General features: G+C 40.9%; 1 protein-coding gene across 4 annotated transcripts in view; it reads left to right on the forward strand.

Annotated features, from left to right (window-relative positions):
• The window catches only part of LOC126188945 (PC-esterase domain-containing protein 1A-like), a 274,877-nt gene that overhangs the window by 222,862 nt on the left and 24,598 nt on the right, over positions 1-27,417 (forward strand). For all 4 annotated transcript variants that reach the window (XM_049930690.1, XM_049930692.1, XM_049930688.1 and 1 more), the window contains exon 8: positions 20,164-20,237. In XM_049930690.1, coding sequence (XP_049786647.1) covers positions 20,164-20,237 — 74 coding nt within the window. The remainder of the gene's footprint in view (positions 1-20,163; positions 20,238-27,417) is intronic.

Here is a 27,417-nt window from a genome sequence, read left to right on the forward strand (position 1 = left end):
ATTTGATAAGAGACCACATTGCTTTTGTTTTACTTTTATGTTGTACAATGAACTTCTTGTTTGCAATTAGTTTGGCTGCCTTCACAATTTTTAAAAATATAACTCTATAATGACAAACATACTCAGTAAAATGTCTGTTTTTATTGTATTTCTGTTCATTGTGGAGTTTCCTTGTCCTGGCACTAGAAAATTTTATGTTCTTGGTTATCTGTTTATTAGTTGTTTTGTTGTATGTGGTTATGAGTGACAAAGTTTAATTAACTATTCCAAGAAAGCTACGTAAAAATTGTTAAAGTTACTATTACTAGAAATTACAGCTGTTGTAGGGCCATTAAACCACTCTTAACTTATTTCTAAACATAATTGAATTTTTTTCATTGAAGTTTGTTTTCAAATGGCTTTTGTTACACGAAATTTCGTTCTTAATTTTTGGTAGTTCAGTCAGTAACGCACAGTAGTCAGAGATTCCTAAATCTATGTAACATTTATAAACATCTTCATATATATAGTTTGTTCGAATATTATCAGTACAGATAGCTGACTGCACATTTACTTTAGTGGGTTGCATGAAATTTATTTTGGAGCCAAAGTTTTTTGATAAAGTCAGTAAATTTGGACATGTCATTGCTTTCAACTACTGAGCTTTTCAAGCAGACAATGAAATTTCACCAGAAAATCTTAAATTGTGGCTATCTCTGGTACTGTATAAATAGAAACTACTATGACATTTAGGTCCTTCAGTTTGATACAGCAGGTTTCAAATGCACACTCTTCATTCCAATGATCAAATTCATTTGCTATTTTGTATTTTATATTAGAATGAGTAAGTATGCAAGAGCCTCCATCTGATTTTTTCTCGTCTACAAAAGCTGTTGCCTAATTCGAAATTTTCAGTTGTAAGAAGATTATTAATATTGTCTGATGTAAGCCAATGTTCATTGAGGCAAATAACTTTGATATTTCTACATTCAGATAGAATAATTCATAATTCATCCACTTTATGACCTTTGTTTGGAAAGTCAGCACTTAGGCCATTTATATTAAAGTGCATTATGCAGGGACATTCTTTTCTATTTATGGTATCAAGCATCCTATTTCTTGGGTATCATTTTGGTCTTGTAATTTTTGTCACTAAACACTGTTTCTCATCCCCATAATTTCTTATAAGTTTTCCCTTTTTTTGCAGAATTTTACATGTGTCACCGAACATTTTACTAAAAATTTTGGAGCCGTACCTATTTAAATGCAGTCTTTACCAAAACATTTATTGGTTAAGAATTTATTTGGATTTATGAACACAGCTCCTAGATAGTTACAGTTTATTCTCTCAATGCATCAATCACTGACTGATCTTCTGTAGATAATACCACTCGTCACAATTCTAGGTATTTTGTAGAGGGTACTGGCAGTTGAATTAAATTTCTAGTTTCACTTATAATTTCCTCTTTAGTGCTGCTTCTAAGAGAATTTGTACCTACGTGGATGAAGACTCCTTTGTAATTCTTCAGAGATGCTTCTGCTGAACCATCCTGTGAGCTATACATGTTGCATTTATTTTCAGTTCTTGAGACTTCCGTACAAGTTGCTTCATTAGGTGCAGCAACCTCATTGTTTGTGCTAATAACCATATCATTCTGCTCATTTTTGAGATTATCTTTTTCTATTGACTCTGCTGTTCTGCAAAAATATTTTTTCCCATGTTTCAGGTCGCTATTTTCTTGCTTCTGCACTGATAATTTTGATTTAAAGCATCAGTGTCTCTACAAAGCACTTTAATAATTTCTTCCTGTGAACTCATTGTGGAAGCTACTTTTGAGTTTTTGTAGTGCAAACATCAAAGCATGACCAGTGAACATTGTCACCAATAAATTTTAGGCGCATTTTCACACACCCTTCGTGCAACCACATGTTGCGCTTTTACACAAAGAATTCCTTTTATAACCAGTTCCCAACATTTTTTACATGATGCACTATTTTATGAGCACTTTGCACTGCACTTTTCAGTGGGCACCATCTTGTGATCAAATTGTACAGCAGACTCTCTGGGTGGCGATGGTGGTCACACACTCCGTGAGGGAAGCCCTTGTGTTCTGCCATGTGTGCCATGTATGTGTGGCAGTTGTCATGACTGCCGCTCTCCTCGCTAGTCAGATTGCCCAGCTTACAAGAGGGAAAAGAAGACCCAAGAGTACAAGTCTCTGGATTGCCTGTCTTATGCTGAGACTTGCTAAAAATCTGACACACTCCATCCAATGTCACTTTCTTCAACTTTTGCCTCTGTTACAGCCTTTCCCTCTCCTACCTCTTCCTTTACCTAGCTCTGACCCCAGTCCCCCCTCCCTCCTCCCCTGCAGTTTCCACGTGCTCCCCTCCTGGAGCTGCTCCCTCCACCCCCCCACCCCCCGTCCCCTCCCGGCTGTAGAAATGCCCCTTCTTCGGCACTTGCCAGTGATAGGGACCCCTCTCCCCAGCATCTCGCAGGCCTACTACCACAGCTTGGCCATGAGATGCACCACCTATGTGCCCCAAGCTTGCCCACTCTTTTTCGGTTCCAGATATTGCAGAACCCTTTACTCCCTCTGTCCCCTGCCCTCCTCCACCTCCAAAAGAGGAGGATGAGGATGAGGAGTCCCAGGACAAGGCCTCTCGCTTCCTCTGGAGGTGCCATCTCCCCACTCACAACTTGAGTCTGACATCTTATTCAGGGATGTCACCCCATCCTTGTTGGTGAAGATCACTGACCAAGTGACATGACCTCCTCTCAGCTTCTTTGTATCTAACCTGGACTCTCACTGCGTGATAATCCAGTGTAACTGCAATAGATACTATCATCACCTACCGAAAATACAATGTCTTGTTTCCTATTATTTCACGTTCCTTCTCTTGAAGAAATGCATTTCCGTGAAGACCACTCTCCAAAGTTTCATGGTTATTGGACATTCTGTCAGCACTGTGCTGGCCCCAGGATAGCATCTGGAGGGGTCTGCACTTTGGTTCACTCCGACGTCATTAGCCACTGGATCCCCCTTCGTACCAAACCAGAAGCAATAGCTGTTACAGAGCAAACGGCTCCCACAATCACCATGTGCAATGTCTAACTTCCTCCAGATAGGCCACTTTGTTATGTTGAACTGTTTACCTTAATGCAGCAACTCCCGCCCTCATTTCTCTTCTTCGGGGACAATGCACACCTTGGGGGCAATGCACACCACCCCCTGTGGGGGAGTACCACTTCGACAGGAAGGGGCGTTCTAATTGACCATCTTATTACAGACTTGGATTTGTGTCTCCATAATGACAGTTCCCCTACCCACTTTAGTGCCACTCATGGCACCTTTACTGCTATCAATCTCATGATCTCTTCCCTTGCTTTCATGGCTTCCCTACATTGGCCACCCCATGATGATCTTTGTGACAGTGATCACTTTCCAGCGATATTGTCGTTCCCCTCCTGCCACCAGGCAGACAGGCCCACATGTTGGGCAGTCCACCGAGCCAGTTGGCTTTTGTATACGTCTGCTATGCTCTTACACAACTCTCTCTCGAATTGCTTTGATGCGGTCAAGCAGTGCATCCCTGCCACTATTCGTCATACTGGTGACACTGTTGTTCCCATATCCACAGGTCACCTTTATCATAGACAGGTACAGTGGTGGGCCAATGACATAGCAGTTGCTGTCCAGGACTGTTGAGGGGTGCTGCAGCAATTTAATGATACCCTTCACAGACCAAACTCCTCACTTTTAAGCTTCTCTGTGCTGAGCCTTGTTGCTTTATTAAGCAGAGTAAAAAAGGAATGCTGGGAGCACTACGTTTCCTCCCTAAGGTTGTATGTCTCTTCCCCGCAGGTTTGGTGCAAGCTCGGTAACATTCTGGACTGCCAGCGACAGTTATCCTCCAAGGAGATCTGTGCACTGATCCATTCATCCTTGCAGAACACCTGGTGACACACTTTGTGGTGGCATCGGCATCCTATTCCTATCCTGCTGTATTTCCGTAGCAGAAATGCCGAGTTGAACAGACAACACCCCCCCCCCCCCCCCCCCCCCCCGTTTCAACCCCCACCATGCTGAATCCTATAATGAACCCTTCTCTGAATGGGAATTCTTGCAGGCTCTTACCTCTTTAGATGACATGGCCCCAGGCCCCGATTCCATCCACAGCCAGATGATCCAATACTTGCTCATTACCCAGAGGCAACATCTTTTCAGGGTGTTCAACTGCATTTGGCTTACGGGTGCTTTCCCATCATAATGGTGAAACAGTCTAGTTATCCCTGTCTGTAAGCCCAGGGAGAACCCAGCATCTCTAGACAGCTACCGCCCATTTAATCTGAGAAATGTTCTTTGTGAACTGCTTGAGAGGCTGGTTAGCTTCAGGTTATGTTGGATGCTCGACTCCTGGGGTCTTTGTCCCAGTGTCATTGTGGCTTGTGGGAAGGATGATCACCAACCAATCATTTACTCAGATTGGAAATAGATATCCGACAGGCTTTTAATAACTGCCGGCACCTTGTTGCAAACTTCTTCGATGTATGTAAGGCATGTGGCACAGCTTGGCACCTTCACGTTTCAGTTACCCTCCACAACTGGGGCTTTTGTGGCCTCTTCTTATTTTTATCTGCAAGTTTTTATCCCACTGGCTCTTCCAGGTTCGAGTTGGCACTCCATTCAGCACCACTCACATTCAGGAGAATATCATACAGGGTTCTGTGTTAAGTGTCACACACTTCCGCATAGCTATCTGTGGTCTTGTAATCTCAGTTGGGCCTGTGGTTACCACAGTGTTTTGTGTTGATGATTTATGCATCTGGTGCAGCCCCTACTCAGTAGCATCTGCTGAGCTCCAGCTCCAAGACACCATCTGATGGGCCTCTGCGCGCGTCATCTCCCATGGCTTCCAGTTTTCTCCCTCCAAAATGAGGGTTATGCATTTTAGTTGTGGACCCACAGTACATCCTTATCTGGGACTTTATTTAGGTGACCAGCTCTGTGATGTTGTAGCTCAGTCCCATTTTGTGGGCCTTATTTTTGATATAAGCTGATTTGGCTGCCTAACAGTTGCCTCCTGAAGACTACGTACATGTGGAAGCTTAATGCTCTCTGACTCCTGGCCTACACATCTTGGGGTGCGCACCTAGCTACTCTCCTCCATCTTTACTGTGCTCTGGTCTTGTCCAGACTAGATTACGGTTGTCAGGTTTACAGCTTAGCAGCTCATTCCCCTCTGAAAATACTTGACCCAGTTCACCGTTGTGGGGTGCATCTGCCTATTGGTGCCTTTAACACTCATCCCATTGATAGTCTCCTTGCAAAAGTGCGGATTCCTCCCTCTGCAAATACAACAGAGCCAACTCATGGTTTCTTACATGATCGCCGTTCGCTGTTTCCCTGACCATCCCATGTACCCTGTCCTCTTTGCAAATGAGAGATGTCTCCCTACTGATAACTGCCCAAGGGTAGGACTGCTGGCTGGAATGTGTCTCACTTTCGTCTGTTGGGTTCTCTATCTACACTCACTGGAATACGCCCAATGTATTTCCTCCCGCAGCTCCCCTCAGATGGTGCCTAGGCCACGGATTAGGTCCGACCTATTCCAGGGTCCTAAGGTCTCTGTCATGGCTGTGGTTTTCCAGCGTCTTGTACATTCCATCCTTGCATAGTTCCAGGGTGCCACCATCTTCTACACTAATGGATCTAAGCCAGTAGATAAGGCGGGATTTGCTTTCACGTCTCCTTCTGGCTTAGAACACCATTTATTGCCTGAATCATGTAGTGTGTTCACGGTAGAGCTACTAGCCATCTACAGGGCCCTACATTTTACTTCTCAGGCCTCCCTCCTCAGTGTTTTAATATGTCAGATGATCTCTGTCACTGACCTCTGACATGGTCGAGGATGTCGCTGCGGAGTCGTCGGCCCTGGTCCTGCCTTCCAGCCTTTGAAGAGAGGACAACGGCACGCCAAACTGCACCCTCATCACTTCCACCCCTACTTGCAGGTGCCTGTCTGCCACATGCTACAGCAGCCACTGTCGTCGAGTGATGGAATGGATGCCAGCACCGTCCTTGGTGTTCCCCTTGATTAGTAATCTTGGCGAGATCAGTGCTTCCCCCATGGTACCAGTGATTTTTTTCTATACCGTGCGTTTTTTTTCTGTATCGGTATTTTTATGTGCCTAGTGTTCTTATGTATGTATGTGGTTTTCACACCCCCTGGAAAGGAGGAGTGTTTTACCTTCACTCATGACACGTGCAGTTTCATAGATACAGTTCACAAGCCCACTTATGGAGGCCACTTTGGTCGGCCACCTGACATGCTCTGGTGAGCCATCCAAGAGGCAGTACTATTTAAGCAATTGCAAATGAGTGCTTGGCATACTCTGGTAGTGCCTGGCCTATTCTGTAACCTGTATTAGTGTTTCCAGAATGAGATTTTCACTCTGCAGCGGGGTGTGCGCTGATATGAAACTTCCTGGCAGATTAAAACTGTGTGCCCGACCGAGACTTGAACTCGGGACCTTTGCCTTTCGCGGGCAAGTGTTCTACCAACTGAGCTACCGAAGCACGACTCACGTCCGGTACTCACAGCTTTACTTCTGCCAGTATTGTATTAGTGTTGTCCATTCAGTGTATTCAGTGCTATGCACAACCTGTACTTCATTGTACCTTCATTGGTTCCATTGGCTCCATAAAGTGCTTTGTTCCATAAATAGTGTTTGTTCTTGCTATAACAATTTATATCTAGTGAGATTAGTGCAGGTGGAGAAGGCAAAATAATTTTGATGAAGATAAGTGTAACACATGGATCAAACATGGTCATCAGGTGCTTTTATAAACATCCTGCCTCAGTTGTGCCTTAGTAATGGTGGAACATCCAAGGGGAAATTTGGGGAATATTTTGTGCAAATTTCCTGGTCATGTTACATTTACAATTGGAGACTAACTTAGCATCTATAGACTGGGAGATTAAAGTGTTAGGGTAGGGGGTGGGTTAGGGCAGGGAAGTGTGTGAAATTGTTCTAAGTACTTAATCCAAAAATTACTTTGAGCTGTTAATCAGAGAACCGATATGTGGAGATAGCATGCTAGACCTGCTGATGATGAATAGATCTGACTTACATGACTCTGTTACCATGGAACATGAAATCAGAAATCATTAGGCAGTTACAACGTCATTGAATACAGCTGTAAATAGGAATACAAAGAAAGATAAGATGATCTTTCTGTTAAGCAAAAGTACCAGAGACAGATGTCAGGTCAACATGAATGTTTGATCTCTGGCACTGACTATGTTGAGCATCAATGGACAAAATTCAAGAGTATCGTACAATACACTTTGAATGGATATGTGCCGAGCAATTTGTGAGAGGTTGTAAAGACCCACCATTGTTACGTTAGAAATATCTATGAAAGCAAGGAGAGCTTCACTGTAAATTTAAATATAGCCAAAGCATCACAGACAAACAAAAATGAAATGAACCCTAAATTAGCATAAGGAGGGCTACCAACTTGACAAAAAATACTGACAAGTAAACCTATCCAAAGGATACAGAGAGAGAGAGAGAGAGAGAGAGAGAGAGAGAGAGATATCAGCATTCCACATAGAATTTAAACATAAACCACCATCTCTGTAAGATTACTTGTTAGTTCAATTTCAACAGATTTGTTAATAACACTGACCGAATAACAAGAAGTGCTTGCCAGAATCTCTGTGTTGTTATATTCCATAGGATGACCAGTGCCAATGTACTATTCTGTAATGCAGATCTGCTCGGCCGTTGTAAGTGTGTGCTTCTTATGCTCAATACAATGGTCTTCCACAGTCGTGAAGTCTGACCAATACACGACATGCCACAACTAGAAGTAATACGGTAGACACCCATCCTGTGCAAACCAAGATCATCCTTCACAGAAACTAAAAGGACCCTGATCTTAGATGTTGGTCGAAAAACACACTTCATGTCACATATGCCCAATCCAATGCGAGATATCAATGCTATCACCCAGCTGGAGACCCGAGAAATCTTCATCAATGCCCAATCCTGTTTGAAATGCTCCCTGTGGAAGGAAAAATGGCTGTAGACTGTGGTGCCACCTCAGTATTAGCATCATCACTCATCTGGTACACAGTTGGTCGATAGTATAATGCATGTCTGATCTGTCTTCCACTATAACCATTGTGATGGAAGGTGACTTTGAGATGCAATAACTCATCTGACAATCTCTCAGGGTCCGAGACAACATGGGCCCTGTGAGCCAAGATACAAAGTACCCTTTCATGTTGAGACGGATGGTCACAACTATTAGCCTGCAGATACAAGTCAGTGTGAATAGGCTTCCTATAAATGACAGGTCTCAACGTACCACACACACCTTCTTCCTGACCAACACATCACGGAAGAATGAGACAGCCATCTTCCATCATGAAACCATTATTCAGCTGAAATGGATTCAGGTGTCCTAAAAAGCCAGTGAAATTCTCACTGTCATGAGGCCAAACAACGAAAGTATTGTCTGCATATCTGGAGGGGGAGGGGGCATCAGACATGCACATTTAAAAGGTACAGACTTCAAGGCATACCCTCGAAATCTTCCATAATCAAATTTGGCAAAAGTTGGAACAATATCTTGATCGTGATACCTCAGCGAAAACAACGCATGTTGCAATCTTACTGTTAGACTATGAGCTTTATCAACACTCCGCAAGCAATAATGCCTTTCTTCCCCATAGAGGTAAACAATGTGAGACCTGAGTTTCTCCCAGCAGTTGTACATTGTGTCAACTGGCTGCATTCCCATAACTTATTTGAACCTTGCATATGCTGGGAGAAATTCGGGTCTCACATTGTTTACAGCAACAGGGAGGAAAGGTATCATTGCTGGAATAAATTTAGTACAGTGTGTAGCAGTAGAGTAAGGTTGCAATGTGCATTCTCATTTTTGCTAAGGTGTCATGATCAAAACACTTTTCAACGTTTGCCAAAGTTCTACATCATGGTTATTCTCCTGCCGCCAGTCGTATCAAGCAATGTGCTGGTTTAGCTGTTGTTCATGAGAGGATCCATTATACTTGTTGGCAGTTAGATTTTATTTCCAAGGAATTCTTTTGGCTTCATTTAATGATTTTGTCAGAAATTTTGGCTTTTTCTTGGGACTGGATGGACAGTGCTTTGTGGTCACAGTCTATCTCGGAATTTCATTCTGTAACTGCCCAACATTTGGTGAAGTTTGAATATTTTTGTGGCTCGGAATCTAATACTACTTCTCGACGTTCTGTGATAAATCTAGTGAAGAAAGAGATTTAAATTATGCACCAATTATCAAGTGTTTGCTAGACCCCCAAGAGTAATAACACAGCAGCAGACAGTGCTGCTTCACATTCACTCAGAGATGATATGGATATGTTATTTTACCTTCGTACAAGGGCAGTGCTACTGATGTTTTGGATAAGGAGAATTACGTTCAAAACATGCCGTGTTTACTGTCTGATTCATGATATCTCATGATCAGTGTTGACCCCACAAAAAGTGTTGAGAGACAGACTAAAAGCTTCCTGAAGAAAAGTTCCTTGTTGCAGGAGACAATCAAGAGTGTTTATTCTTATTGTGGTATTTTACCTAGGTTGACAGTGAAGGGGTTTCTCTTCATCCGATTGTGAGTAATAGTGGTGCTCTGATATATCGTGTAGCAAAACACCTTGCTACTCTATTGTGCCCTGTAGTAGGTTGATGTGAACACCACATTAAGAACTCGGAGTAGTTCTTACGCCGATTAGAGGGAATGCATTTGAATGACTCTGGTATTGTAGTATGTTCCAATATGGTCTCTCTCTTCGCTTGTATTCCTCTGTCGGATTTGTCACGGATGATTGAATTTAGGGTTGGTGCTCAATTAACAAAGTTATTGCAACATATGTTGACTTCCACTTACTTTTCATTCAATGACTACTACTATGAGCAGGCAGTTGGAGTTGTGATGGGAAGTCTATTGTCAGCTCTTATTGCCAATTTGTTCACAGAAGATTTCAGGAATGTGCATTGGAGTCAACAGCTTTGAAACCGGCTTGTTTTTTTCACACGTGTAGCAGTATTTCTGTTGTTTGGCCTCATAGCAGTGAAAATTTGAATGACTTTTTAGAAAGCTTGGATTTAGTCCACTACGGAGGCAGAAAAGGATGGCTGTCTTCTTGTGCAGGCTGATAGTTGTCTCCCTCCGGCTCAGTGTGAAGGACTACTTCGTGTATTGGTTCACAGGGCCCATGTCACCTCAAGCCTTGAGAGTTTATCAACTGTGTTAGCCATCTCAAAGTCAAAGACAGAGAGACAAGTGTTGCATTGTCATTCAACTGTGCATTGGGTGAGTGATGGTAATACCAAGATGGCACCAGTGTCTACAGTCTATTTGCCTTACGCAGGGAGTATTTCAAACAAGATGGCTGTATTTTGCAGACATATGATGTGAAGTATGTTTTTGATGACCATCTAAGATCATGATCCTTTCAGATTTCGTAAAGATTGATCTTGGTTTGCATGAGGCGCGTTGCAGTTGTGGAATGTTATAGCTTAGTCAAAGTATCAGAACTGTGGAGAATGAACGTACTGAGCATAAGTGGCGCACAGACTTCCAACAGCCAAGCAAATCTGCCATTGCAGAATGTTATTTGTATAATGTAAAATTATTATTATTATTATTATTATCATAATTTTTCTTTCTTTTCTCTCTGAGATTATGCTACCTCACCCATTGATTATTAATTTCACTATTGGTGATTCTGACTTCCTTTGCAGTTGTGGTACTGTGTGTGTGTGTGTGTGTGTGTGTGTGTGTGTGTGTGTGTGTGTGTGTGTGTCGGCACTTGTTGCCAGTATCACCCAGCTGCATTCCTGTAAGTTACTTGACCACTGTATATGCCGGGAGAAACTAAAGTCCTTCGCTGTTGGCTTGTGTTGTAAGTATTTCCCAGATAAATATATTCTAAATGTATAATCTACATATATTGTTCTATAAATATTTTTTCTTTTAATTTTACTTACCTTTTAATATTGTTTTGTATTTGTTTTCTTTTTACATTTGCCATGTTTTTCCCCTAGTTGCAACATTTTCAGATTTAATTATTTTATATTTGAAACTGTCTGTACATTATTATTGTAACATTAGTGTAGGTCTGTATAATAATAAGGAAGTGCAGAATTGTTTCTGTAAAACAGTCAGAGAAAGCTGGATGCACTGTTGTAACGTACGTTAATAAGATAGAACTTTTATGTGGATTGTTTTTTTGTATGTGTTATCATTTCAACGGTATTCATTCAGAAATATTTAACTCAATTTTTTTCAAGGTGGCACTCCACCCCCTGAATGGTCATATGGGCACACACAAAAAGCTCTCCCTTATTTTACTCTGCACTAAAACATATTCAAAGCTGATCAAAAGCGAAGTGTATCTCTTGTGTAGGTTTACTTGAAAAAGTTTTGAGCTTGCACTATACAGTCAACAGACTGAAGCAATCTGTCCAGACGCTGTGACCATAGTGGCACTGTAATTCGCAGTCCATTTCGTGTATTTTTGCATTGCCTCTGGTTGCATAAACAAATTGTTTGTTTTGAAAGTCTGTCTGGTTTCATTCACTGTATTTATGGATGTACTGTTTGGTTTCTTCATTGTTTCTTTGCCAGAACCACTAACTTATTTATTTTGGTCTGAGGATATTTCTTATTTTCAGTCTTTTTAGGATTCCATACCTCAGTTGGTCAAAACTGAACCCTTATACGATTACTTTGTTGCTTGTATGACTCTTAAGACACCTTTCTCTCGGGAAAGGGTAGAAATATATAAAGTTTAAGTGAACATCAAATATTGAGGTCTGTGGTCTTTCGGCAGTGCAAAAAATGTGATCTTCGAAGTCAATGCTGTCAAAAGATGTGACCATATATCTCACATAGTTTGATACTTGCTAAATCACCCATCAAAACCTATAGATGAACTATGTGTACATACATGGTGGTTTAGTGGTTAAGCATGTGCCTGGAAACCGGGAGGTCGGGAGGTTGAATCTCAGTCAGATCACAAATTTTTCAGTCTTTGTTGTAACATGACCTTAACCTCTCAACAATGTGAGGAATCCATAGAAATGACATATGGTCTGGTTTCCGTGTTAAACTGTAGGTCTCCTTCCCCCGGCAGGATAATGGGGGTAGGTTAGAGACCCACAAGTCACCAAAGTGGCATCCAATAGAAATAATTGCAACACGCCATTGAATTGCATGAAATTATTATTATTATTATTATTATTATTATTATTATCATCATCATCATCATCATCATCATCATCATCATCATCATCATCATCATCATCTGTGTACATAATTAAGTTTGTATAAAAACCTCAGAGCATGTGTCCTACTCACACTCGTCCATTTACTTTGACAGTAATTTTGATATCTGCTTTCCTGTTCCAAATTAGTGTTTGTGACGCATACATGCATTTTGGTTTAGCGACAGATTTAAAGTTTCAGTTCCATACATTTGGAGACACAGTACATGTAGATATTTTGAGTGAGGTAGTGCGCTGTCTCCATTTAATTTCTAATCAGGCTTCATTAGCTCTCGTTTTCAAATAAATCTGCTTGAATTATTCCACCAAGGTGTTAACATTATTAGACACTTTATTTTCCATATTTTATTTCTATGTGTTTCGGTACTTTGATTCAGGTAATATGTTCTGTCTTTTCAAGTGAAATTTACAAATTATTTCTCCACAGTTTGTTTCTGGGGTGTTGCAATGTCAGTGATAGAAACTGCAAAAGGAAGGTAGCTTGTCTCTAATTTCCCTCCGCCTCTGCCAAATGTGACTGAATGGTCAATTTTAAGGCTAGATTATTGCTTGCACCACTCAGTTATTGCTTTCTCAAACATGCAGTTTAATAGTAATTGAAAGTGTGCAGTGACACATCCCATTCCTTGAATGAGAGGTATCACGTCCTTCAGTACATGTCAGAGAAAAGATAGTTTTGACTGAGAGTAAGGGAGAGTGGGGCAAGACGGGGTACTTAAGAACTTAACAATTTTTTGTAGGCTTCCAAAATGCTCAATAAAAATACCAGATATTCCATCTTAAACATCAGTATTTCTTAGGACAAAAAAAGTTAGTATTTACTATTAAAAAAAATGTTTTCAGGGTTTACCAAGTGCCCCATATTGCCCTATAGTGAGGGCAAGATGGGTTACCTCAATACTGTATAAGGCAAAGGTCATTAAATGATTCAGTGAACACAGGTTTACAAATTTATAAAAGATTTATTTTAATATCTAATGAAAATGCATTAAGTAAACATTATATGATGTTAAAGTTCAGTAACTATTAACTTTAAATATTAACTTTAAACATTAACTTTAATTACTAAAGATAACTCCAATAACTAAATACAAATCGTCTTTTTAACATTGTATTACGAGGAAATTATATAAATAGGCTACTAACTTAAAAAAGTAATTGTAACATTAACTTCGATACCTAAAACACTGTATGACAAAAAAAGTTATATTAGTTACTCAAAATATTAACTTCAATAGGCCTAACTAAAATAATTCTTGTTAATGGAGGATAAAGATGTTCAATCATTTTTACTTTAATCACTTGTAGGTTTAGTTTATTGTTATTCAGTTATCATCGTCTTTCTGTAAGCAAAATTCCCAGACATGATGTACCTTGGCATCCTCGTCCTCTTCTCCCGCACATGAACAATGAGCCCACTTTTTACAAGAGATGCATGACACCCATCCTTCTGTTGACTGCGAGGAGAAATAGCCACAATACAGGCATGCAGTGTCATCTGCTTCTGATGTGCTTTCTTCTTCATTTTTCCCCTTTTTTGTCTTCTTTGCCAAGTTTGTCATTAGTTTTTTTAATTTTTCCCATGTTTTCCTTTACAAACAAACAAACAAACATTAACATTCTTCTCAGGTGCACACTTTCCTTCTTGTTCCTTCTTTCTGCCAGGCTTAACTTTACTTGCACTCTCCAGAAGTTCTCTTTTGTAAGGGGAGCTAGTAACAACAACAATTTTTCCTTTTTTGTGGCCTGTTTTTCGGATGTTTTTCTTTTCGATATGAGGGACCGGGACACTTTGTTCAGGTGAAACAGCAAATGACCTTAATTGATTGGTGGTGTTCTCAGAAGTCTGCTTGTTTGTAGTGTGGTAATTGGGGTTATCATCATTCCAAAATGAGCACCCAGAGCTTAGGTCTACAGCAAGCGCCATCTTGCTCTTTAGGACTGGCTTGGTTGACAGGACCATCGCTTGTCTCTGGCATAACCTGCTTATGTGAGCCAACTGAAGCCTCTCCTTGGTCATTATTGACAGTAATGTTAGCAGCCTCACTTGAAGCTAAAAGAGTGTCTCTAGTAATAGAAGCTTCAAACACTGAAACTGGAAAGATGTTTAGTTCGAAAGGGCAAACCTTTTTTTTTTTTTTACCGTTTATGGCAGTTAATATGGTTGCAGTTGTGAGAAAAGTTTTGCCCAAAATCTCTGCAATCTGAAACATGGTAACAACTTTACCAGGATTTGATCTTAGCCAGTTGGTTAGCTTTTGATCATAGTACATGCTGAGAGGCTTCATGAATGAAACATCTAGAGGCTGAAGCCTGTGGGTACAGTGGGGTGGAAAACAGTGGATGACCACGCCATTATCCCTTGCTCTATCAATTATAGTCAGGCTCTGCATATGGGTTGAATGTCCATCCAACAGTAACAGCATGGGTTAAAAGCCATCTCTCTAGCTGCAGAGGTTTCCTCAGGTTTTGTAAATGATAAACCTGGGTTTCTTAGCAAAAATCCCCTAAGCCAATCCTTTCCGGTGATTCTTTGGCCTGGTTAAAATTATACTGCTTGTTATTTCTCACAGCTAACTGGCATGCCAGCCGCTTTACATCATTACCAGTCAAACCAAACAAACAGCTTTTCATATTCTCTATATAAATAACTAATTATTGTTCTTCTTCAGGGCTAAATACACTTTTGTACAGTCCCATTTGATCCTTTACAATAAAAGATTCACTTTTTTCAACTTCATTAGATTCTGATTTGAATTTTTTTTACCTTACGTTCAAGCGTTGTTTGAGGCACCTGAAATGCCATTGCTATTCGATAATAACTACTTCAGTGACAGCATTTTTCATAGCTTCTTTACTCCATGAACCCATCTCTGTTTTCCTTTTATATGTCCAAACCATTTTCTGTAAATAGAAAATATAATTAGATTTCTTGCATTATATGCTATGTTATGTGTGGCACCCCATCTTGCCCTCCCACTACGTACCCTGTCTTGCCCCCAGGAATCATTGTTAGGTTAGGTTAATATTATAGCACAAAGGATATATTCAATTAGTTATTGCATGCATTAATTTATTTCTAAAAAAGCGGTTTCCAGTGATAATACTTAAGAGTGCAAGAAACAATTACTTCTCTTACCTTTTCACGTCTGAAAACGATGGAAAAATTGTCAGCATAGACGAAAACACATTTTGATGTATACAATAGAAATGGTTTGTTCAAAATGGCTGCCAGCACTGTCAGGCACTCACATCGCAGCAGCCTACTAGTTCAGCTATTCGCTGCTAGGTTGCGACATCTGCCGTGGCAGCACTTGCACAAACCCCGTCTTGCCCTCCACTCCATCTTGCCCCGCTCTCCCCTAGTCGATAAGTGGTGATCGCACCACTGTTTGGTGGTGTTTTAAATCATAGGTGCTGATACTAGAGCTAACAATCTGGTGACTGTACAGAAGTGGGTAGCAGTCAGACTACCCTACCTGCTGAGGTGGAGATGGAGTTCCATGGAGCAGGTGGTGTGGAGGAAAGAGCTCCATGAAATCTAAAAATGCAAAGTTTCGAAGATAATGAAATTATTGTAATTGTTAATTATCAAGTTCAAAGTCAGATCTGTTAGTACATAGTACAGAGAGGCAGTATACGAGTTGGTAGCGTTATCATGTACTGAGTTGTAATTCTGAAGATAATGTGAGGTGAACTGAAACCCACTTCTTATTACATGGTGGAATGAATGAGAATGACAATGAGAAGCTAATTTTCAGCAGCTTTATATGCAGCGTGTAAGGAGGCGAAGTCTGAGTCAAGTTGGAGGAAGAAGGCACACAGGTTCAGGGCACAGACTAGCTGTACCCTGATTAATAATGCTTAACAGCAACCAAATATTCAGTAAACAACATTTATTGTATAAAAGGAGTATTCAGGTGACAACTTGTTTAAGTGTTTGGTGCATGAGGTGAAGTATAACAAACCACCATGTATCCCAACCCAGTCTGAAACACTTAAAGTGTTAATCAGCTTGTCTTAGACTAGGTTTGCTCTGACATATCTCCAACGAATATTTTGTGTGTTTTATGATGACAATGGTTTTGTGGAATAAACCTTGTTCATTCAAAATTTGAAATTCTATTTATGATCAGCTGCATCAAAACCTTAAAAATCAACAAATGTACACAGTAGATTTCTTTTGCCGCAGATCACTTAATGCCTTAAGATTTTTTTGGAAGTTCTGAAGTTTCTCTGACAAGATATGTTTGATTCAAATCCTGCTTGCTATTCACAAAGTTCTGTTGGGCCAAAATCGTTGTGTTCTGTCAAGATGATGATATCATAAAAATTTTTATGTGGTTTTAAAAAGTCATTATTCTCTATAGTCATTTACATCAGCTCAGGCTCTCTTTCTGTGTGAATTAATGTTATTCTCTCACTATGGTGTTGTTCTGTTTTCCAAATAGAACCAAACAATGCACTGTTTTTCTTAACCAAGGTTGGTGTGGATGGATTTGCAGCAGAAATGCTTAAATTAGTCAGGCATGACACTTTGTTAATAAGTCTCTTGGTTTGTTTGGCAATTTCAACTTTTTATGGTGGCAAGGAACTGAGTTCATTTTATTATGTTTCTGAGACACACATATGTGTGTGATGTTTGGACAGTTGAGTAGCGTGTGTGTGTGTGTTATTCTTTTATTTGTTAAAAGATTTGGAGACTTTCTTTCAGTTTTTTCTGGCAAGTAACTGTGTGTGTGTGTGTGTGTGTGTGTGTGTGTGTGTGTGTGTGTGTGTGTGTGTTATTCTTTTATTTGTTAAAAGATTTGGAGACTTTCTTTCAGTTTTTTCTGGCAAGTAACATCAGTTATACAATTTTGCTAGAAGTTTGATCTTGAGGGTTGTGGCAATTTCAATTTTTCAAAATCTTCCTCAAAGCTTCATGTGTTTTTCATATTCCCCCTAGCCTGTCTTACTAATTTGACTGTCTTTTTCTGGATTTCCAAACATAGTTTTTGGTTAATTACTATATTTCTGATACTCCATTGGTTAAATACCTATTGTGGTTTAACTACTACTTTGCATCCCTCATTTGTCCCAGGGTACTTCTTCCGTTTCTGCAGTGAGACTAGTTTTCATGCTGTTTCTGTTAATTTTCTTCATAGTTTTTGCCAATTTTCTACCTTTTTCCTGTATTGCTCTTTGGTGAATTACAACTGTATTTTCCAAGAGTCAAATATGGAGACAAGTTGTTTCTATGGGGTCAGCATCTGAACTTCATTGTTGTGCATAGAACCTATATTTGTACCCCTCTTCACCCTAAAAAAAAATGATTTTTCTGTAGTTCAGATAGGATATTTCTACATGATTGGTAGGAAACTAACCAACGACTAAATTAGGTACTTGCCTAATCTTTAGTCGTGATGAATTCTTGTTGAAATGACATGAATTTTCTGTTAAACATTCTGCAGAATTCAACAAGTCTTTGTCCATTTTAGTTTGTCCATTCATGTGCTGGGTATTTAACAACTGTTTCCCTGTTTCTTTTCTTGATCTTACTAAAGGTATGATTATTTGATATTCTTGATACTGTTTTCCCTAGTGTTCTTCAGTTTCTCTGTCTTCTGCTGTCTTCGTTGACATGTATATCAAAATTTGTTAGTATTTTGTTTTGTTTGCATACTTCACGGTGATTTGTCATAAAGTTGTTGTTTAACAATTTTAGACTTAGTACTGAATTCAGTATATTTTTCTTTATGGCGAATTTTAGGTGTGATACCTTTGAGTATTGGTTTATCTGTTTTACTTTTGAAGGTTCTGTAGGTACCAAAATACTTGATATTCACATCTGTAAAAATCTTATTTTTTGTAGTTGCTACTCACCATATAACGAAGATGCTGACTCGCAGATAGGCACAACAAAAAGACTGTCACAAATAAGCTTTTGGCCAGCAAAGCCTTCGTCAAAATTAGGTGACACGCACACACACACACACGCACGCGCGCGCACACACACACACACACACACACACACACACACACACACACACAAGTGCAACTCTGACTCAAAAGTGCAGTCTCTGGCAGCTGAAACCACACTGGGAGCTCGCAGCACCAGCAGGGCATGATAGGAGTGGCAAATGGGTGGGGTAAGGAGGAGGCTGGGCCAGGGAGGGGGAGGGATAGTAGGGTTAGGGGCGGGTGACAGTGAACTGCTGCTGGGGAGCATGCAGGGACAAGGTGGAGAGAGGGTAGGGTAGCCAGGTGCAGTCGTGAGGTTAGACAGAGAACATTGGATGGATGGGTGAGGACAATGACTAATAAAGCCTGAGGCCAGGAGGGTTATGGGAATGTAGGATATACTGCAGGGAGAGTTCCCAACTGCGTAATCCAGAAAAGCTGGTCTTGGTGGGAAGGATGCCTATGACACGGGCTGTGAAGCAAACTTTGAAATGAAGGATGTCATATTGGGCAGGTAATCAGCAACAGAGTGCTCCACTTATTTCATGGTCACAGTTTGTCAGTGGCCGTTCATGAGAACAGGCAGCTTGTTGGTTGTCATGCCCACATAGAATGCAGCACAGTGGTTGCAGCGTAGCTTGTAGATCACATGACTGGTTTCACAGGTAGCCCTGCCTTTGATGGGATAGGTGATGTTTGTGACAATACTGGAGTAATTGGTGCTGGGAGGATGTATGGGACAGGTCTTTCATCTAGGTCTATTACAGGGGTATGAGCCATGAGGTAAGGGGTTGTGTAGGGATGGACAAGTATATTGTGTAGGTTCGGTGGATGGCGGAATACCATTATGGGAAGGGTGGGAAGGATAGTGGGCAGGTCATTTCTCATTTCAGGGCACTGCCAGAGGTAGTCGAAACCCTGGCAAAGAATGTAATTCAATTACTCCAGTCCTTGGTGGTACTGAGTTGAGAGAGGAATGCTCCTCTGTGGCCAAACAGTGAGATTTTTGGAGGTGGTGGGGTACTGGAAAGATAAGGCTGGTACATTTGTTTTTGTACAAGATTGGGAGGATAATTATGGTTTGTGATGGCTTGAATGAGACCCTCAGTATATTTCGAGAGTGACTGCTCCTCACTGCAGATTCAACAACCGCAGGTAGCTAGGCTGTGTGGAAGGGATTTCTTGGTATGGAACAGGTGGTAGCTGTCACAGTAGAGGTATTGCTGGTGGTTAGTAGATTTGATATGAACATAGCACTGATTTACCATCTCTGAGGTGGAGGTCAAAATCTAGGAAGGTGGCTTGCTGGGTTGAATAGGACTAGGTGAAGCAAATAGGGGAGAAGCTGTTGAGGTTTTGGAGAATGTTGATAGGGTGTCCTCACCCTCAATTCAGATTGCAAAGATGTCATCAGTGAATCTGAACCAGGTGAGGGGTTTAGGATTCTAGGTGTTTAGGAAGGATTTCTCTAGAGGGCTCATAAATAGGTTGGCATAGGATGATGCCAATGTGTTGCTGAGCGCACTGCCCAACACAACATCCTTCATTTCAGTGACTGCTTCACAGCCTGTGCCATATGAATCCTTTCCATCAACACCAGCTTTTCTGAACTGTGCAGGTGGGATCAGAACCCAGTTTCCTAGAACTAGAGGATTTATGATGGAGAGACACTGACCAACTTACTGCTTGCTAGGCGTTAGCTGCAACTTGTATATGGGTAAACCATAAAGTGGTTCTTCCATCTTCCTTGCGACTGAGATGGTGTTATTGTTGTTATTATTATTATAATTATTATCACCATGAATGTTTTTGTACAGATGTAGTTACTTTGCAATTACTTTAAAATAATGCATATTAATTTGACAAATCATGATGTTTGAATGTTCCAGGCGAGCACCAGATGGTGTACATTGGACACCAGTACCAGTGCGGCATGTAACAAATTTGATTTTGACTCACATAGGTAAGTAATTTGCATGGTCAGTCCTCTCTCTCTCTCTCTCTCTCTCTCTCTCTCTCTCTCTCTCTCTCTCTCTCTCTCTCTCTCTCTCTCACACACACACACACACACACACACACACACACACACACATTCGCGCGCACTTGTTATGTGGACATAGGTCACGCATCAGATGAGTGTTACCAACTTCCGTCACACAACTTAACATCGCTATCAAACCTCAAATGATATTAATTCATGAATATGTTAATTTTTATTTGGCCTACTAATTGTTATTGATTTCAGCCCATAAATCAGTACCAGAATGAGATGTAGTTTGTAATATATGCTCTTGGAAATGTTCTTTGAAATATTCGTGATATGATTTGGAAAAATTATGTATTCAATTTTATTTTGAATAGATGATTTATAGCTGTTAAGTACCTAAAAAAAAAGTTTTGCACAATAGCGTATGTCATGTCTTCAATGAAATACTACCAGTTTGTCATACAGGTAATTCGCAGGCATTAGGAAAGATATTAATTATACTTTTTCCATGACACCGTATCAGTAACTCCAAATCCAAAAGCAGGGTCATCAGTGAAATACAAAAATTACCACTGAAAGAAATTTTATTATGAACTCCAGCATACAGCCAGAATAGAACTGGAATCCAGGAATACTGGTGGTTGAGTTTGAAATGGCGACCCGCACCGCACCACAAAAGCAAGCAATGCTAACCATTGTGCCACATTGCAGGACCGCAGCAAGTGGCATTCTCCTGGACAAACAGCAACCACTGCTTCGTAGGAGCTGATTACAGCATCCTGGATCTAGATGTTGCCAGTGGTCATCTGTATGGCTGATCTTGCTGTCTGGTCATGTTGTTATATCCTCTTCACTATGGTTAGTGTTGATGAAGGTAGCCCAGCTTTTCAAAGCTTTGCAATAGTTAAGTAGGTCTTCAGTTTCCTTGAACCTCCCATTGTCGATCTGCACCACTGGTCTGTAGTAAGGCTTCATACAGAGGACATGAATGTTCATACAGAAGACATGAATGATGTCCTGTTGCTTTTGTTTAGTTGATAAAGAGTCTTAATTTTTGACTTCATATGTGATGTCCAACAAGCTGCAAAGGATACAATATGGCCCAAAGGAGCACTTCTAATAATCCCAGTTTCCGCATGTTGTTGTGGTCTTCAGTCCTGAGACTGGTTTGATGCAGCTCTCCATGCTACTCTCCCCCTACGATTTTTACCCTCCACGCTGCCCTCCAATACTAAATTGGTGATCCCCTGATGCCTCAGAACATGTCCTACCAACCGATCCCTTCTTCTGGTCAAGTTGTGCCACAAACTCCTCTTCTACCGAATCCTATTCAGTACCTCCTCATTAGTTGTGTGATCTACCCATCTAATCTTCAGCATTCTTCTGTAGCACCACATTTTGAAAGCTTCTATTCTCTTCTTGTCCAAACTATTTACCGTCCATGTTTCACTTCCATACATGGCTACACTCCATACAAATACTTTCAGAAACGACTTCCTGACACTTAAATCTATACTCGATGTTAACAAATTTCTCTTCTTCAGAAACGCTTTCCTTGCTATTGCCAGTCTACATTTTATATCCTCTCTACTTCGACCATCATCAGTTATTTTGCTCCCCAAATAGCAAAACTCCTTTACTACTTTAAGTGTCTCATTTCCTAATCTAATACCCTCAACATCACCCGACTTAATTCGACTACATTCCATTATCCTCGTTTTGCTTTTGTTGATGTTCATCCTATATCCTTCCTTCAAGACACCATCCATTCCGTTCAACTGCTCTTCCAAGTCTTTTGCTGTCTCTGACAGAATTACAATGTCATCGGCGAACCTCAAAGTTTTTATTTCTTCTCCATGGGTTTTAATATATACAGATTGAATAACATCGGGGAGAGGCTACAACCCTGTCTTACTCCCTTCCCAACCACTGCTTCCCTTTCATGTCCCTCGACTCTTATAACTGCCATCTGGTTTCTGTACAAATTGTAAATAGCCTTTCGCTCCCTGTATTTTACCCCTGCCACCTTTAGAATTTGAAAGAGAGTATTCCAGTCAACATTGTCAAAAGCTTTCTCTAAGTCTACAAATGCTAAATACGTAGGTTTGCCTTTCCTTAATCTTTCTTCTAAGATAAGTCGAAGGTCAGTATTGCCTCACGTGTTCCAGTATTTCTACGGAATCCAAACTGATCTTCCCCGAGGTCGGCTTCTACTAGTTTTTCCATTCGTCTGTAAAGAATTCGTGTTAGTATTTTGCAGCTGTGGCTTATTAAACTGATTGTTCTGTAATTTTCACATCTGTCAACACCTGCTTTCTTTGGGATTGGAATTATTATATTCTTCTTGAAGTCTGAGGGTATTTCGCCTGTCTCATACATCTTGCTCACCAGATGGTAGAGTTTTGTCAGGACTGGCTCTCCCAAGGCCGTCAGTAGTTCCAATGGAATGTTGTCTACTCCGGGGGCCTTGTTTCGACTCAGGTCTTACAGTGCTCTGTCAAACTCTTCACGCAGTATCGTATCTCCCATTTCATCTTCATCTACATCCTCTTCCATTTCCATAATATTGTCCTCAAGTACATCGCCCTTGTATAGAGCCTCTATATACTCCTTCCACCTTTCTGCTTTACCTTCTTTGCTTAGAACTGGGTTTCCAGCTGAGCTCTTGATGTTCATACAAGTGGTTCTCTTATCTCCAAAGGTCTCTTTAATTTTCCTGTAGGCAGTATCTATCTTACCCCTAGTGAGATAAGCCTCTACATCCTTACATTTGTCCTCTAGCCATCCCTGCTTAGCCATTTTGCACTTCCTGTCGATCTCGTTTTTGAGACGTTTGTATTCCTTTTTGCCTGCTTCATTTACTGCATTTTTATATTCTCTCATTTCATCAATTAAATTCAATATGTCTTCTGTTACCCAAGGATTTCTACTAGCCCTCGTCTTTTTACCTACTTGATTCTCTGCTGCCTTCACTACTTCATCCCTCAAAGCTACCCATTCTTCTTCTACTGTATTTCTTTCCCCCATTCCTGTCAATTGTTCCCTTATGCTCTCCCTGAAACTCTGTACAACCTCTGGTTCTTTCAGTTTATCCAGGTCCCATCTCCTTAAATTCCCACCTTTTTGCAGTTTCTTCAGTTTTAATCTACAGGTCATAACCAATAGATTGTGGTCAGAGTCCACATCTGCCCCTGGAAATGTCTTACAATTTAAAACCTGGTTTCTAAATCTCTGTCTTACCATTATATAATCTATCTGATACCTTTTAGTATCTCCAGAGTTCTTCCATGTATACAACCTTCTATCATGATTCTTAAACCAAGTGTTAGCTATGATTAAGTTGTGCTCTGTGCAGGATTCTACCAGGCGGCTTCCTCTTTCATTTCTTAGCCCCAATCCATATTCACCTACTACGTTTCCTTCTCTCCCTTTTCCTACACTCGAATTCCAGTCACCCATGACTATTAAATTGTCGTCTCCCTTCACTATCTGAATAATTTCTTTTATTTCATCATACATTTCTTCAATTTCTTCGTCATCTGCAGAGCTAGTTGGCATATAAACTTGTACTACTGTAGTCGGTGTGGGCTTCGTATCTATCTTGGCCACAATAATGCGTTCACTATGCTGTTTGTAGTAACTTACCCGCGTTCCTATTTTCCTATTCATTATTAAACCTACTCCTGCATTACCCCAATTTGACTTTGTGTTTATAACCCTGTAGTCACCTGACCAGAAGTCTTGTTCCTCCTGCCACCGAACTTCACTAATTCCCACTATATCTAACTTTAACCTATCCATTTCCCTTTTTAAATTTTCTAACCTACCTGCCCGATTAAGGGATCTGACATTCCACGCTCCGATCCGTAGAACGCCAGTTTTCTTTCTCCTGATAACGACGTCCTCTTGAGTAGTCCCCACCCGGAGATCCGAATGGGGGACTATTTTACCTCCGGAATATTTTACCCAAGAGGACGCCATCATCATTTAATCATACAGTAAAGCTGCATGCCCTCGGGAAAAATTACGGCCGTAGTTTCCCCTTGCTTTCAGTTTCCGCACAGGTATAAAAATCAATACCAACTCTCCAGGGCTGTATCTCACTGGTGTTACAGCACTCTTTCTTTCTCTTGTTGGTCCAGGTTCCGTATGTGAGCCAGCCACCTTGCTTCTTCGTCTCCTGGTGTCACGTAGTCATGCTGAGTATTGCCCAGTTGAAACAGAAACAGTGTATCCATGATCATTTTATTCTCGCGACAATGGAGCAGAAAGAATGATACGAAACAGGTAGTGTCTTGATTTGCAGTGTTGTCTGCAAAAGGCACGATGGCCAGTATTGCATTCCAGTCTTGCTGCTCAAAATAAACATATGTCAAGAGCATGTCTGCCAAAGTTGTATTAAAGCATTCTGAGAGACCATCTGTCTGCAGTGGTAAACAGTTGTTTTCCTGTGGTGATATCACAGTGTGAAATTACTGCAGATCAAGGATCCTTGCAATTTACACAGCTTTGGCAGTCACCACAGCTTTGGCAGTCACCACAGCTTTGGCAGTCACCACAGCTTTGGCAGCTGCGTAGCGGGCGACATAGTCAGTGCAGACTTTTATTCTTTGTTTCCCATTCCTTCAACTTCGAGTACCTCCACAAGAGGTTGGTACCAATTTGGTGGAATGGCATTGCTGCAGGTGGGATTGGTATCAGGTCCCTCAGAGGTAACTGCGGCGTGTGCTTCAATTGTAGGCTTTTCTTACAGTGGCCCACATTGTGTCTAATGTATCAGTAGAAATCGGGCCTGTGATACCTGCATCTGATTCGGTCTAGAGTCATCAAGAATCCTAGATGACCAGATGTAGGAGCATTGTGGAAAGGCTTCTGGGTAGTGGGCTGTAGGAAAGCTGTGAAGATGAGCAACCATTTTTTTCCCTATTAAATCATAGTTCGTCCTAACATTGTTCCGTTTATTAATTGAAATCCTCCTTTGATCAGTTCCTCCTCCTTGAATGTTCCTGTGATTTTTAGTAGTGCTGAATCTTCCTCTTTTCAACAGCCATGTCATTAATGCAACAAAGATGGAGATTTCATCCACACTCCTGTGTTCCACCAAAGGATTCCTTGAAAGGCACTCAGTGTCCTAGTGTTTCCATCCACTTTTGTATACCACTGTAACATTGTACTTGTGAAGCTTTGGTGCCAGTCTCTCCAGTAAACCTGATGGCTCTTTTAGGCTAGTATGCAAGTGTAGAGAATCACAGTCAATCACCCTGGTGAATGGTTTGCCAAATTAACACGGCCAGAACATTTTGGTAGTCAAAATAACTGCAAAGCCCCATCTCTCGGTTGTAGAGCATTACATCTCTGGAAACTTACGTTGTCACCTTTTCAGCACTTTCCTAAATTTGCACTTGAAATGCATATATCCAATGACAACAAATGAAAATGAAGTTCTGTCTTGGCATTTTTGTCATACAATGCTAGGACCAAAGGAGGACCTCATTCCAGAAAAGTTTGACATCTCCATGCAGTAGTTCCTGCAAAGAAAATGCCTTTATACAGAAGTCCTTTATGAATCACCAGTGGTATGAGCACATTCCGAGAAAACTTCTCACTTTGTGACTGTGCTGAAAACCAGAAGGTCTGTTGCTGCTCTTATTTTTTTCTGCATCACATCGGACTCCACCGCCATTCGCAAAAAATGAGAAGATTTTTATTTTTTGGGCTGTTTAGAGGCAAGTTCCCAGATACAGGTGGAGGCCTGCAATCTCATCATATGCAGTTTTCCAGTGGGTTGGATGTTCTTCAAATATTAAAAAAAATGACAATGTCATCCAGATGTTAAAGACACATCATCCATTTAAGATGTCGAAGGGGGTTGTCTGTCATATGTTTGAAGATGACTGGAATATTACACAGTTGAAATGATATAAACAAACTTACAGAAGCCTTCAGGAGTTACGAAGGCAGTCTCTTCCTAGTCAGCTTTGTCAATCTAGATTGCCAGTAGCTTGTCTTCATGTCCATAACTAACAAATACTTTGCTTCTTCCAAACAGCAAGGGTGTTGTCAGTGGGTAGACATCTTTCTTTGTAATGTTGTTCAGTTGTCCGTAGTCTACACAGAAATGCGATGTGCCGTTCTTCTTCACAAGGCTCACAAGAGAGGACCAAGGAATCTCTGAAGATTCTGTGTCATCAACTTGAAGCATCTTTTCCATTTCCTCTCGGATTACCCATTTTTTAGCTAGCGAGAGCCCTTGAGAGCACTGGCTGACTGGTGAATGACCCCCAGTGTTGGTACGGTATTTTTACCATGGACCACTTGGTTTGCTTTTTCTCCTCTCAGGTTTTGAAAGCATCTGAAAAGACTGTCACTCACCGTTGTTATTTCCTGTTCAGGTCAGATCCTGTTGGCTGTTTGATAATAGCCCTTCATTGTCTGTAGTGATGCAGAGTCCGATTCATCATCACTGAAACTAAGCTGTCCTTACTAGAGATGAAGCTGCTCATGACGATTAGTGATCAAAGTTCTCCTTTACCACCTACAGTGCTTATGGTCACATGTGTCTTTCTTTTCTGAGGCTGAGTAGCTGATTGCAGTCAACAAAAGCTTCACAGTTTAACTGAGCATCTTGATTGAGACTTGAACTCTACTATTTAGTGTTGGCGAGATAACATCATCTTCAGCAGCGAATAGGTACCCCATGCCATCTTTGTTCCATATGCTTGTTGGAATAACTTTGTCAATCTGGAGCCCTGGCACTTCTGATGCCTGCAAGAAGTCTCATATTTGAATAACACAATAGCTACATTCTATGAAAACAACAAACCAAAAGAGCTGTGTTTTATGATTGATAGTTATTCATGCAAGACGTGTTCTTTTGGGTTGGACTCGCTTGGTTTTCCTGAAGTCAGAGGCTAGCCGAGCAGCCAGTACCTTGGTACAACTACAGGTAACAGCTGATGCGTTCAGGGAGTGGTGCATACAGCAATGGACTTCATCCTATAGGTCAACTATTATAGTCTGCAGTTAACTGGCATGGATAGAACTATTGTAATGGTTGATGTCTTGTGGTGTAGTTGTCATTGAAACTGCACATTCTTTCTCTGCGGTAGCATACGTGGTGTCCACAGGGGAAGCACACTGCCATGCTGTCCTTTAG

The sequence above is a fragment of the Schistocerca cancellata genome, chromosome 5 (assembly GCF_023864275.1).
Source record: "Schistocerca cancellata isolate TAMUIC-IGC-003103 chromosome 5, iqSchCanc2.1, whole genome shotgun sequence".
NCBI lineage: Eukaryota > Metazoa > Arthropoda > Insecta > Orthoptera > Acrididae > Schistocerca > Schistocerca cancellata.